Below are 15,439 nucleotides of genomic sequence, written 5' to 3' on the forward strand. Positions count from 1 at the left end.
GAAGCTGCCAAGAATGACAACAGGAAGAGTGATGACAGGGGTAGAAGTGCTGAGGAAGACAGAAAGCCAGGTGCTGCAGTTTTCACTGAATGAAGGGGAGTGCCCAAGACCTTGGGAGATGGTTGTAAAAGATGAGGCAGACAGTGTAGGGTGATGTCATACACTTCAGTGGAACAGGGGGTTTTGCAGAAGAAAGTGAAAAGAAATGGCTTGTAAGTGCCAACCTGGAGCACCTCTTTGACCTAATGTTCCTTGGATATAGGAGGGAAAAAAAGCTTCCTTTAGAATGAACAACACTGGACATCCAAGACTCAGCTCAAGATCTGAAGGAAACTAAGGGAAGAGGCATGGCTGCACCTTTTTAAAGGGGTCTTTATTTGAGTATTAAAAAAAAAGTGATACAGAATTTCCTGACTGACAAGTTCAGTGGTGGCATAGCTATAATATATAACTGAACACTGATACATTTGGAAGACTATATTGCAGACAGATATTTCCTTCCAGACAGTGACTTTTGACACCTCCAACTGGGCTCTTTGGTCTCAGGAATTATATGGAACCACGGCTCTCAAAGTATCACCTGGGAACTTGTTGAATGCAAATTCTTGAGCCTGACCCCAGAACTAATGAATCAGAAACTCTGGGGGTCAGGCCCAGCAATCTGTACTTCAACAAGCCCTGCAATGTGATTCTGATTCTAAAGTTTGAGAACCTGATATAGAAGTGAAAATCTGCGGGTGATGAAAGGGGAGAAAGAAACTAACAAAGGCTTTGTATACTTAATATCATTTACTCTTAACAAGAGCCCAGTGAAGTAAGTATTGTTATCCTGTTTTTCAGATGACGAAACTGAGACTCAGACTTAGTAAAGTAGTTAAGACTAGGAAGTAAACAGGCAGACCAGTCTGATGCTAAAAATTTCCCAACCAAACAGCACTGCCTGAGAGGGTGGGACCTATTTACCACCAGTGCCATTGACTTTCCTGGATGATTTATTACTTGGCATTTGCGTGTTTTTCTGATCATTCTTTTTTTTTTCCTTGAAGAAAGCTAGTTCTACAAGTGTTTCCAGGAAAACCCTCCCAGAAATTAGCCGAATCAACCAGTCCCTGACAGAAAAATGGATAGCAGTGAAAAGAGGAAGTACTGAACATGAAGTGGCTAAGAGGTTGTTTGGTCTAACTTATTAACCAATCTTATCCGGTTCTGAAGTCTTGGTCATTTTATCCTAGATACAAGAAAGGCTTTGTCTTTATTGTGAAGGCCTTTTGCATTTCAATCATGATTCTCGTGTACCATCTCTTAATTTGAGGAACTCACTAATGCATTCATTCATTCATTCATTCATTCGTTCATCTTTTATTTAACAAAGGACATACCATATTCCAGGCAACTTGGTAGGTGATAGAGATGCAGGAGTGAATCAAAAAAGCTTTCTGTCTTCACAAAGGCCTTCAGTAAGGTGGACTGTTTTTATATCTTCATAGTTAACCCTCTGGAATTCTATAAATTTGGGTTTTTAATAGGATAGATTTATTTAAATTTAGACGACTTGAACAAATCAACTATGAAGGGTTTTTGTGAGATTTAGCAACAATATGGACAAAGTACACAGAATTTGGGAAACTCTTAGGAGACTAGCTATTATCATAATAATAATTCCACATCATCAGACATAAGATAAAATGAGGCATACTTATTATATAGTATATTGTGATTTAACCTTTCTTTACTTCATTATTTTTGCAGGGAAATTGGAATGATATTTTCATCTCCTGCTTGTCTGACTGCAAGTTTTTTAAAGGAAAGGTAACACATGAGATTTACCATTTTTTAAAACACTGGGGACTATTTAAAATGAAATGTTTCAAGTCAGTTATGTTCATTTGTGAGTTTTGTATCTATGGACAAAAAGTCCAACATAGCACAGAAAAGTTCATAGATTGTTATAAAATTCTTCCATTTTCTAAGTAATTTTCTATTAAGCATTATGAATTGTAATTACTGTTAAGATTGTACACTTACTCTGCCTTACTCTCCTATTACCTGATTCGAAGAATGGTGTTTTTTCAGGATCTTTTTATCTACAAGTAATTGGTTCAATCTACCATAGCTTTAATACTTAGAGACCAAGGCTACACTTTATAGTTCTTACTGTAGTGGACTCAGTAGGGAATATAGATCTTATTTATGTTGTCTCTAACCAGCCCCACTGCTACAGGGGAAATATAACTCCTCTCCTATTTGATTTAACACTTGGTCTAAAATACTCAATTTTTGGATCTTCTATTTCCTCCCCTCCTTCCGTGCTCTCCAATATGGCTCTTGGGTGTATAAGAGGCCATTTGGCTGCCCTCTGCCTTCTCTGGAGGCTAGATCCTTGCTGATTTGTCTGCAGCTGGTTTATCTCATTCTGGTCTTTCTTTGCTTTGTTAGGTCACATCCCTCCCTTGTTAAGTTGGCCTCAACTTGGGTCACTCTTTCAGAAGACTCTTGTACACATCTTATATACCCTCCTGACTGCAAAGGTGGTACTCTTTTAACCCCTATTGCAGATACTACTTGCCCTACTGCATTCTGACTCACTCCCTGGGAGACTAGAGGGAATTTTGGGTCCCAAGAACTTCATCGGGAACTAAAGAAGAGCAGGAAAACTAAATGTTCTGGCCTCCCACTGGCAGCTAATGAAGCAGTGTTTTCCTAGAGTCCAAAAGGTACCCCCATTCATCTCGACTATATCCCGGCCAAAGGCAGAAGAAAGGAAATCATGACACGTGCACCTGGCTGCTTCTCTCTTTTCCCTCTTCCAGTCCTTCTCTCTAATCTGCCTTCTTCTCCTTGCCGTACTTCCATACTTCTAAGCTAGAAGGGAAGGAATCTTCCCATACCAGCCTCAGGATAATCCTGAATGCATGTAGGGAAATCTCTACACTTCAGAGAAACTCTAGTGGAGGAATAATGCACTAAGAATATTATCCTTGCTTAAGTGGAAAAGTATCCATGCCCCCTCCCACAGATGATGAGTCTCAAGGTTTGGTCTTAAGACACCAAAGGCTGTAAAGGAGAATATATTTTAAGAGGAAATTTTCAATACTTTGCTTTAGTAATTGCAAAAATATTTTAGTCTTCATATTACTGTTGATCAGTTAATTAGTTAAATTAGTTGAATACTTTAAATCCTAAAGTATTTATTGATTGTACATTATTTAAAAAAAAATTGTTAGATTTTTTGATTGTTGGCTCCCCAAATACCACCAACACTACCTGTAAATAAGACAGATCAGGGACATTACTGCCTTGACAGAGCTTTGGCAGGGTCTCTGATAGGGTAGGCAAGGTAGGAATGTATTGAGAAATGTGAATTTAGTTTAAGGTGGGTCTCTCAGTGCAAGAGGGAAAGGCTGGCAGCTCCTTTAGGAATGAGTACGGATCACAATACGGTGGTTCGGGATTGGTGAAAACAGCAAGACAAGGATTTTGAGGCAAAGGATTCAAAGAATCTTTAGAACGAAAAATCTGCTTTCTATTGAAGAGTGCATGGAAATGTCTGGTAGTTCCTGTAATGAACCATGAAGCCATTTGCCTTTGCAAGAGTCTCTTGGAATAGTGAAGTCATGTTAATAAAAACAATGGAATAGCAAAAGTTAGGTTAATATAGATGTTAAGGTAGGTGGGCCATAGGTAGTTTCACTTTCCCTTGTGCAGGCTAAGTGAAGGGGTAGGTGGTTTCAGCCCAAACTTGTGGTAGCCACTATAGAGATTATAAACTGTTAATACCGATCAAAAATGGTGGGTTCTCTGCCCAATGTGCTCAAATGACCAACTCCTGAGACAACAGGTTTCAAAGAAAGAAAGAGTTTATTGCTAAGTGTGAAGCAGGAGAGGACCTAAAAATCTGTCTCCCTGAACTGCAGTAACCCTGATAGTTTTATTGTATCAAAAGATGGGCAGGTTTTAGAATAAGGAGCACAGTGGCTCTACATGATGTAATGAGAGGTGATCTAATTATTGAGCATATGCACATTTATTACATGATTAGTCACAGAACATATGGCAGAAAATGGCAGTCTTAATATGATGATGGGCGTGATTTTTAGTATTATAATGAGATATAGGTCACTTAAAGGTTAAAGTTTAAGCTATTGTGCATGTCATGTGGGCCAGTTTTGGTTAGATACATCTTCATCTAGCAAGATAGTTTAGGAATTAGGGTGGGTTAGTATTGGGCTGACTCAAATTCCTTCATTAATAAACATCAGGGACTGTCTTTTGTGATCATAAGACTCTAAAATTGAAAAACAGGATTGGGGGTACAAATGGGGGCCAGTCACAAGGTTTTACAATCACAGGATAAAGGCCATATAGTTATACAATCATTATCAAAGATCAAGGCAGCTGGGCCGCAGTTCAGCAACCTCAAGCATTTCTCTTTGGTCATTTTACAATATATGAGAAAGTAAGAAAAGCATCTATATAATGATTCAGTAGTCATAATTGTTAATTTGTAACTCTTGGCTACATGTTACCTATTCTTTTTTAATGAAGGGAACATAAAAGTTGTAAGTTTTTTGTGTCAAGGAGGATTATTAGTGTCAAATAAATTATTTTGAAAGGGAAGTTTGAAGAAAAGATTTGGAATCTGATATGTAATAAAAGAAAATAACAAATAGTGATATAGGAAGTTTAGAAATAACCCTTTCTCTGGTGGGCACTCTTACGCACAATTTAGACAACCCTTTTTAGGTTCTAAAGAATTGGGGTAGCTGGTGGTGGATACCTGAAATTATCAAACTACAACCCAGAACCCATGAATCTCAAAGACAGTTGTATAAAAATGTAGCTTATGAGGGGTGACAATGGGATTGGGAAAGCTGTAAGGACCACACTCCACTTTGTCTAGTTTATGGATGGATGAGTAGAAAAATAGGGGAAGGAAACAAACAGACAAAGGTACCCAGTGTTCTTTTTTACTTCAATTGCTCTTTTTCACTCTAATTATTATTCTTGTTATTTTTGTGTGTGTGCTAATGAAGGTGTCAGGGATTGATTTAGGTGATGAATGTACAACTATGTAATGGTACTGTGAACAATCGAAAGTATGATTTGTTTTGTATGACTGCGTGGTATGTGAATATATCTCAATAAAATGAAGATTTAAAAAAAAAAGAAATAACCCTTTCTGTTTGTGTGTTTTTTTTGCATTTCCTGTATCCAAAGAGGAAGTGGAGAAATGATTTCCATTGACGTAGACTTACAAATGGCAAGAGATATCTTCAAGAAGTTAACAAAAACAGAATGGGTTTCTTTCATGGTAATAGTCAATACTTACTTGAGAAATATAAAAATAGCATTTCTTTATAGTAACCAATGATTGCAGTTTAATTTTGTTGGCTGGTTGAGAGGGGTCTATGATTGGGGCTGGGAGAGGAGACTGATGTTCATTGTAAGTTTACTGTATTTCATAGGTTCTGGCATTTATTTGCTCATTGATCCCTTAAATGTACAATAGGTACTTTATTTTAATTTTCAATACGAGAACCAGTGCTTGGGAGATTAATAATCTCTAGCATGACAAATGAAAAGAACTCTGGTTTGGGAAGCAAGATAAGATTGTCTTCATCTCAATCTTATTCTGTATTAGGACACTGAAAAGCTCATTCTCACTTCGGGCTCTGCTATTGATTCATCCCTTATCCTCTCTGTGTCACATTTTCTTCACCCATAAGTTGAGATCATTTTTGAAGTCCATTCCAGTTTAATATTTTGTGATTCTGGGTTGGAAGGAAAGCTGGGAAAGTGTTCCTTAATGTGCAGTTGATACTACATTTTCATTTTCAAGATAAAAAAGTAAGAATGGTAGAAATTATCAGGTATATGTTTAAAATGAATTTATTTAGGTGATGTGGGAGATGACTTGGGATGCAATTGCCAGTGTAAGTTCTAAGGAACATTAGTTTCATGAAGGTTCCATGAAAAAGGGTTCTTAGTGAAATAACTTTGGGAATGCTGCATACTATTATGGAGTCATGATGCACATTACTAAATCAAAGATTCTGTGATGTCATATACTGAAAGAAATCTAACTTGTTTGATCCTATTTTTCTCAAAGTTATTTGACTTTGTGACCCTATTTTTTTTCTTCTTAATACCTATTAGCATTCCACAGAAATAGCATTCTGTTGGACATTTGATAAAAACACATAATTAAAACATTAATGTAAAACTACTAATAATATATAGTAGTTCACAGTTGACTTGACTAGGCACTATTGTATATATCACCTTATTTAACCCTGTGACATGTAGAGACAAACACTATAGGTTTTGAAAAAGCATGTCTATTAGAATAAATAACACTAGCTGCTTTAACAAATACTTTCCAAATCTGGTGGCTTAACACAATAAAGGTTTATCTCCCACAACATGGTCCAATGAGGATCGGATGTAGGAGGCACTGCTGCATGAATTCATTCAGTGGGGGAGGCAGGTCCCTTCCTTTTGGAGTCCCTAGGCCCTAGGACTATGATATCCTCCACTGGATCTCTTGTTTTCTGCAGATGAGGAAAGAGAGTACAGAAGATCACAGAAGAGGCCTTAGGGGCCAGGTCTGGAAGTTTTATACATCACTTTTGCCCACATTCCATTGGTTGGAACTGTCACATGGCTCCCTAACTGCAGGGGAGGCTGGGAAATGTGGTCTTCTGTGAACTCACAAGGAAGAGAATGAAGCAGATTGGTGAACACAGGGCATTGTCTCTACCATGGTAGATTTTATGTCAGGTTAATCTGAGTTTGGATCCCTGCTGTGTGACTTTCTAACTAAGTAATTATGATGATTCACTCCTTCCTCATCTGTAAAAACAAGGTAACAAACAAAGCAAAACCAACCTTACATGACTGTAAAGAAGATTAATTAGAAGTGATTTACATGAGATCACTTTACACAACTCAATGAACGTTCAAACAAATGTAAATAGACTACTGTAACAAATTTGTGTTGCTATAGAGGTATGTTCCATTTTAAAAGTTAACCTTTGGATGAAATAAATACTATTAAAAATTCAGAGTTATTTTTCCTCTGAAAAATTTTCTACTAATATATGAGAAAAAAATTAGAAATGAGCTCTTTTTTGAGTGTGTGGGAGAGGGTGGCTGCAGTAGGGTGATTTGTATAAAATATTGATATTGGATGGCTTTTAGTTTTGAATCACTATTCACTCAGTATTTCTGTGCACCTGTGATTTCACCTTTATTATCTTCATGTACCCTGATCTAAAATGAGGTGGATGGTTGTCACACACCACCTCAGGGGCATTTGGGAGGCTAGGAATGATGGGGTTTACACAGTAGGTTTCAGAAAGATTAAGCCATTATTCTAATTAGAACATGGTGGAATGCAACCTCTGGTCCCATAGCTTGTTTCTCACAATACTCAGTATCTAACATATTCTGTGCCTTTTCCTTGACCCTATTTTGACTACAGATAACCATGTGTCTCAGGGATGATCTGCTCAGAGCTCTTCCATTTCATTCTCCACACCAAGAAGCTTTATCAGTTTTCCTCCTGCTCCCAGAATGTCCTGTGATGCATGATTTTAAGAACTGGGAGAGCCTGGTGGTTCCATTTGCAGAAGCTGTTTGTAAAATGAGTGACCAGTCTTTACGGGTCCTGAGTAAGTTTGATTATGTGTTATGTCACTTCATCTGTACTCTCATTGGAAAGTCAGAAGTAGAGGCTGTAGCTCTACTTCTGTTTGTATAGAAGATTTCAGATATACAACTTTTGAGTATATGGTCTGTGAATTATTGGAAAGATTAACCTAAAGCTATTATGAGCGTTACTCTTATTATATGAAGCAGGTGAAGTTCTTAGAATTGGACATGGCTTTTACATAAGCGTTTGAACCATAGAGTATCTAGTCAAGATAACTGCATATTTTAAAACTTTTTGCTCATGTTGTTTTGAGATGTTAGATTATTTTGACCAGAGGTGATAATACACAAATGTTAAACCTTGTTATTCTTGTTTATTTTATTTAGTGCTATGGAATGACCTTTTACAGTTTTAAGCTAATGTTCAAGGTCAAAAAGGAGTTATTCAATGAAATGTAAGCCCCCCAGTTGCCCTCCCAGAAGGCGGGGATTCTAGTTTCTTGTGTAGCTTTCAAAAGATATTATACACACACACACACGAGTATATAAACAAGCACATATGAGCATATTTTCTTTTTTTAATGATAACATACTTTTCACATTCTTTGGCAGCTTGCTTTTTCCCACTTAACAGATCTTCTAGGTTCGAGTTCATACTTAGAAAGGTCTACCTCACTCTGAAATTAAAACAAAAAATCTCCCATGTGCCTATTAGAATTCTTATTGTTTCATTTTTATGTTTAAATCTTTGATCTATATAAAGTTTATGTGGGTTGCATTATTTTTTTCTGGATCACTCTTTGATTATTCCAGCACATTTACTGAATGATCTGTTTTATTCCCACTAATATGCAATGCCACCTTTATCATATCCTGGAGTCGCGGGTATTGGATCCATTTCTGGCACATCTAGATACCTTTCATGCATCTGGGTCATACTGTTTTAATTATATTAACTTGATACTATAACACTCTATAGGTTTGTTTTCTGAGTTGTCCTTTAAACGTACAGAAATCTGGTATTTATAATAAAGTCTAGAAACACAAATAATATTTAATTTTTTACAGATTGAAAATGTCCTTCATGACATTATATATATGTGTTCACCCATGTTTTCAGTCTTTATAAGACACCCTATAGAACTGTCAATTTGAAAATCATGAAATCAGTCAAATCAGTTAATCCAGCATAAATATGAACAATCAACAAATTTCTTCAGCATCCTGAATTCTAGCTTTTAATTCTAATGATACTAATTAGAGGATAAATTTTTTTCTCACATCTGTGGAAAATGAATGTTGTCCTGGATTATATCCTCAGAAAAGATATTTTGTGGGATTTGCCATCAGAAATGGAAAATATTATATATTGCTTACATTAAAGAACCAGGTAGAAACTGAGAGATTTCTGGAAGGGGCCATATTTACTGTTGCTGATTTTACACCCCTCAGAGAAGTGTTGGGCATCTTTGCAAGAGTCCTCTCTGAATAGACTGGTCCAAATGCTTAAAACAGCCGTCGTCTCTCAACTTAATTGTTGGACTGAAACCATGCAGAGTCATTGTAATCTTAAAGCTCTTCTAGGAGTGATGAAAGAAGTGCATAAGGTAAGGGTTCGTCTAAAGGAATGGATATACCATTTTGCTAAATCAAAATCCATTAGGTCTCAGCCAATCAGAGACTTAAAAAGACAAATAAGAATCATGAGGAATTATTTTCTTTAATAAAAGCGAAATGTTTGGCAGAATATGAGGATTTAAAAAGTGAGAAACTTTGAGTGCTTAGGAAGATGTTTTGTAATGGGCTTTTATCATTAAGAAAAAGTAGGCTAAGGGTACTGCTATGTGCAACAAGATGGATTTAATCTCACTGACGTAGTAATGAACTAAAGACAAACACAAAGATTGCATACTCTGTGATCTCATTTATATGAATTTCAAAAACAGGCAAAGCAAATCTATTGTGATAAAAGTCAGAATAGTAGTTACCTGTTGGTGGGGAGAGTGATTGACTTGTAAGAGCTCGAGAGAGTCTGCTAGGGGCTGCTGGAAGTGTTCCACGTCTTTTTCCTGGTGGTTCTTACACAAGTATATGTGTATATAAAAACTCATCAAGCTGTACATTTAAAAACTATGTACTTTAGTGAATATGTGTTATAACTCAGTAAAAATTAAACAAAAAGAAAAGAAGAAAGAGTCTGTGGAGCATTATGGCCAGAACAAAGAACAGCTCAGTGTTATATTTAGTGATTCTAACAGTTGATCAGAGTATTTGTTAAACCCCTTATCAGCGGATCAGATGAGGCCATCAGGATTTGGTGTCTATGTGCTTTGTAGCTCTGGACACATTGGTGTCACCAGTGTGAAAAGTCTGTTCTAGCAGGGCTTGATTATATCATTCTCATTCTGCTTTGGGTAGTAGTCCTGGGAAATAGGAATTAAATTGCACTCCTGAGCAGATCTAAGGACACAAGAATATTCCAGAGGAACTGACTGAATTCCCACATGAATCAGGGATTCGCAGAAGAGCTCCAGAGACGTAGTAGCAGGAATGAGCCTAGTTTCGTTGGATACTGATAGGCATTAAAGTCAAAAGCATCCAGTGCAGTGCTTCTCAAAATCGAATAATGCTTAGGAATTACCCCAGGGTCTTGTTAAAATGGAGATTCTGAGCCAATAGGCCTAGAGTGGGGCCTAAGATTTTGCATTTCTAACAAGCTCTCAGGTGATGTCAATGCTATTGGGGTAAGGACCACACTTTAAATAGCAAAGGATAGTATTCTTTGATATTCATCTTTCTCCACATGGGCAGTGATTTATACTTTCGTTTTCTTGTGCCTCAGAAGTAATGCAATTAAACTGTAATTAAAAATCAGTAATTGAGATAATTAAATTGTAATTTACTATGGTTAAAATGTAATTAATAAACATGATCATTGATCTGAGACCTTCCAATGGTCTCTTCAGTTTTATGGACAAATGGAAGTCTGTATTTGTGATACTGATGTTGTCGGTAGAGAAAGCATAGTGTTAAGTCTTGCTAACTTCAGGCATGTTTGCATTCTGGGTCCAAACAAAGCCATCAGTTCTTGTTCTTTCTCTCTCCTTATACTTCATTCTTTTGAGGTTCCATTCTCTTTTACTACATACGGGGCATTATGGCAGGGCAGTATTTCTTACATCTAACTTTTTTCTCCTTCTAAGTTCATTTTATTTCTTTCTGAAGTACATCTCTTTCCCCAGTGCTGTGTAGTGCTACCTGGGTTGAAAATCAAGTACTCATTTATTTGTGGATCTATTAATCTACCCTTGCATCAATACCATATTGCCTTAGTCATTTTATCCTTTTTAAAAAATTTTATCGTGGTAACATATATACAACACAACATTTCCCATTTAGTCACTTTCAAACATTCAATTCAGTGGTATTAATTACAGTCACAATATTGTGCTACTATCACCACCATCCATTACCAGAATATTTGTCCTTTTGGGTCTGGCTTATTTCACTCAACATGATGTCTTCAAGGTTCATTCATGTTGTAGTATGTTTCAGAACTTCATTTCTTGTTGTGACTGAATAATGTTCTATTGTTTGTATATACCACATTTAATTTATCTATCAATTCATTGATGGACACTTGGGTTTCTTTCACCTATTAGCTATTGTGAGATAATGTAGCTATGAACATTGGTGTACAGATATCTGTCCAAGTGACTGCTGTCAATTCTTTGGGAATATGTGCCTAGAAGTGGGATGGCCAGGTCACAGGGTATTCTAAACGAAACTTTCTGAGGAACTGCCAAAGCGTTTTCCATAGCAGCTGCACCATTTTTTTTCTTTTTTTCTTTTTTTTAATATTTTATTGAGATATATTCACATACCACACAGTCATATAAAACAAATCGTACATTTGATTGTTCACAGTACCATTACATAGTTGTACATTCATTACCAAAATCAATCCCGACACCCTCATTACCACACACACAAAAATAAACAGAATAATAATTAAAGTGAAAAAGAGCAACTAAAGTAAAAGAGAACACTGGGCGCCCTTGTCTGTTTGTTTGTTTCCTTCCCCCACCTTTCCACTCATCCATCCACAAACTAGACAAACGGGAGTGTGATCCCTATGGCCCCCCCAATCCCACTGTCCCCTCTCATAAGCCACATTTTTATACAATTGTCTTCAAGATTCATGTGTTCTGGGTTGTAGTTTGATAGTTTCAGGTATCCACCACCAGCTACCCCAATTCATTAGAACCTAAAAAGGGTTGTCTATATTGTGCGTAAGAGTGCCCACCAGAGTGACCTCTCGGCTCCTTTTGGAATCTTTCTGCCACTGAAGCTTATTTCATTTCCTTTCACATCCCCCTTTTGGTCAAGAAGATGTTCTCCATCCCACGATGCCGGGTCTACATTCCTCCCCAGGAGTCATATTCCATGTATAGCAGCTGTACCATTTTACATTCCCACCAACAATGTACAAGGGTTCCTATTTCTCTTGTCATCCTTTGTTATTTTCTGTTTTTTTAATAATATGCATTCTAGTGGGGGTGAAGTTTTTCACTTCACTGTGGTTTTGATTTGCATTTCCCTAATGGCTAATAATGTTGAGCATCTTTTCATGTGCTTATTGGCCATTTATATATCTTTTTTGGAGACATGTCTATTCAAGTTCTTGGCCCATTTTTCAATTGGGTTGTTTGTCTTTTGTGGTTGAGTTTGAGGAGTTTTTTATATATTCTTGATGTTAAGTGCTTATCAGATATGTGATTTGCAAGTTTCTTTTTTTTTTCCATTCTGTTAGTTGTTCTTTCACTTTCTGATAATTCTTTCATTAAAGAAAGTTTTAAATTTTGATGAAGTCAAATTTATCTATTGTTTCTTTCATTATTCATGCTTTGGGTATAAAATCTAAGAAACCATTGCCTAATACAAAGTCTGAAGATACTCCCCTGTGTTTTCTTCTAAGAATTTTATAGTTTTAGTTCTTATATTTAGGTCTTTGATCCATTTTGAGTTAATTTTTGTATATGGTGTGAGGTAAGGGACTTATTGTATCTTTAAAGTAAATATTGACATGTGGTCGAACAAGTCTTAACACTTTATTCTTCTTCAGTATTTGCTTTTCATTTCCATTTAAACTTGAAAATTAACTTTTCATTCTGCAGGTTCCATCACTTGGACTTCTGTTTGCACTTTTGACCTGGTATTGAATTGAATTTATAGAACAAGTGGAGGGAGAATTGACAACTCTACAATATTGAGTCTTCTAAGTCTGATCATGATTTATCTCTCCATTTACTTTATTTTCTTACAATATTTTATAATTTTCTATGTTGAAGTCTTACAACCTTTTATTAGGTTAATTATTTTAGATGTAGTTGTACATGGTACCTTTTTAAACCAGACAATTCACCCATTTAATGTGTACAATTCAGTGGTTTTTAGTATATTCACAAGAGTTGTGTGACCATCACCAAAAGCAATTTTAGGATCTTTTCATCACCCCTAAAAGAAACCCCATACTCATTATCAGTTCTTCCCCAGTCTTCCCAGTCCTCCCCAGTCCAACCACTAATCTACTTTCTGTCTCTATAGATTTGCCTCTTCTGTATATTTCATATAAATGGATTCATACAACATGTGGCTTTTGTGACTGGCATCTTTCATATAGCATAATGTTTTCAAGGTTCATCCATGTTGCAGCATATATTATTACTTCATTCCTTTTATTGCCAAATATCATTCCATCGTATGGATATACCGTCTTTTATTTATCCTTTTCATTTGGATTGTTTCTGCTTTTTGGCTATTATGAATAATGTTGCCATGTATGTTCATATACAAGTTTTTGAGTTTTGGAATTGCCAGTCATACGGCAACTCTGTTTTTAACAATTTGAAGAACTGCTAGATTGTTTTCCAAAGCAGCTGAACCATTTTATATGCCCACCAGAAAAGTATGAGAATTCCAATCTCTTCACATCCTTCCCAACACTTTTTGTTATCTGTCTTTCAGATTATAGTCATCCTAGTGGTTGTGAAGAGGTATCTTATTGTGATTTTGACTTTCATTTCCCTGATGGCTAATAATGCTGATCATCTTTTCATGTGTTTATTGGCCATTTATATATCTTCTTTGGAGAAGTGTCTATTCAGATCCTTTGCACATTTTTAATTGGGCGACTTATTCATTCTTTATATTAATGAATTGAAAGATTTCTTTATATCTGGCTATAAGTCCCTTATCAGCTATATGATTTGCAACATTTTCTCCCACTCTAATGGTGTCCTTTGAAGCACAAAAGTTTTAAATTTTGATCAAGGCTAACTATCTATCTTTTTTTTATCTTATGATATTGGATGTTTTTTTAAAGTTCAATATCAAAAGATGTCACCAGTATACAGAAATGCAGTTAATTTTTGTATGTTAATCTTGATTTTTATCAATCATGCTAAATTCACATATTACTACTAAACTGTGGATTGTTTTAGGTTTTCTGTGCACACAATCATCTCACTTGAGAAAAATAAGTTTTTTTTTCTTCCTTTCTTTTTCTTAACTTATTTCACAGGCTATGATTTCCAATACAATGTTGTATTATCTTGTTCCTTATCTCAAATGGAATACTTTAACATTGCCTTATGTTTGTTACAGGTTTTTGTGAATAACTTTTAAAAAGATTAGGAAGTGCCATTCTATTCCTAATTTGCTAAAAATTACACATGGATATTGAATTTTATTAAATTTTTTTTCTGCATATATTTCTTCTTTCATTCTATTAATGTGGCAAAATATACAGATTTTCAGTTATTAAATCACCTTTGTTTTCTTTGAATTAACCAAACTTGCTCATGATGTGTTATGTATTTTATATGTATCAATAGATTCACTTTGCTAAGACTGTTTTGGATATCTGTATCTATGTTCATGAGTAAGATTGACCTGTTATTTTATTTTCTCATAATCACCCTCCCAGATTTCTGGATCAAGGTGAATCTGGTTTCTTTAAATGACCTGGAGAGTATTCCCTTTTTTCCTAGTCTATGGAAGAGATTGTGTGTGATTGGCATTACTTTCCCTTCGGTGATTATTAGAATTAACCTGTAAATCCTTTTGGATCTGGAAATTTCTTGTGGGCAGTGTCTAAATCATGAGTTTAATTTATTCAATAGTCACAGGGTTATTCAGATTTTCTATTTCTTCTTGTGACTGTTATATTTTTTGTAGGAATTTGTCTATTTAATTTTAGTTTTCAAATTTCTCGGCATAAATTTGTTTATGATATCCTCTTTTTTATCTTTTTCATTCTCATCACAATCTGAAATTTTGTCCCATTCTTTTTTCTTGATATTGGTTATTTGTTTCTTTTTCTTTTTCTTGACCAGTCTTATCAAGAAGTTTTTTTCTTCTTAAAGCACTAATCGTTTTTATTTGTTGATCCCCTTTATTGTACATTTGTTTCTATTTCCTTAGTTTCTGTTCTTAGCTTTCTTAATTCCTGTCTTCCGTCTTTTGGATTAATTAATTTGATGTGATAGAGGCTTAGATCATTGTTTTCAGGCATTACATTATCTGGGGAGCCTTCTATCTTCCTTCCCTAATCGTAATACGAATACAGCAAATCCTAGGTGGCTGGTTATTTCTCATTATTAACCACTATCTATGCCCACATGTCAGTCTCCTGTTTTTATAAATAAAGTTTTATTGGAACCATACATGCCCATTTGTTTATGTATTGTCTATGTCTGCTTTCATAGTGCACTGGCAGACTTGA

At 35.7% G+C, this 15,439-nt stretch overlaps 1 protein-coding gene across 3 annotated transcripts in view; it reads left to right on the forward strand.

Moving 5' to 3' along the window:
- Window positions 1-15,439, forward strand: part of HERC6 (HECT and RLD domain containing E3 ubiquitin protein ligase family member 6) — a 69,676-nt gene that overhangs the window by 27,419 nt on the left and 26,818 nt on the right. For all 3 annotated transcript variants that reach the window (XM_037830238.1, XM_037830236.1, XM_037830237.1), the window contains exons 9-13: window positions 1,047-1,168; window positions 1,750-1,809; window positions 5,218-5,311; window positions 7,484-7,673; window positions 9,106-9,260. In XM_037830238.1, the coding sequence (XP_037686166.1) occupies window positions 1,047-1,168; window positions 1,750-1,809; window positions 5,218-5,311; window positions 7,484-7,673; window positions 9,106-9,260 (621 nt within the window). The remainder of the gene's footprint in view (window positions 1-1,046; window positions 1,169-1,749; window positions 1,810-5,217; window positions 5,312-7,483; window positions 7,674-9,105; window positions 9,261-15,439) is intronic.

The sequence above is a fragment of the Choloepus didactylus genome, chromosome 3, assembly GCF_015220235.1.
Source record: "Choloepus didactylus isolate mChoDid1 chromosome 3, mChoDid1.pri, whole genome shotgun sequence".
NCBI lineage: Eukaryota > Metazoa > Chordata > Mammalia > Pilosa > Megalonychidae > Choloepus > Choloepus didactylus.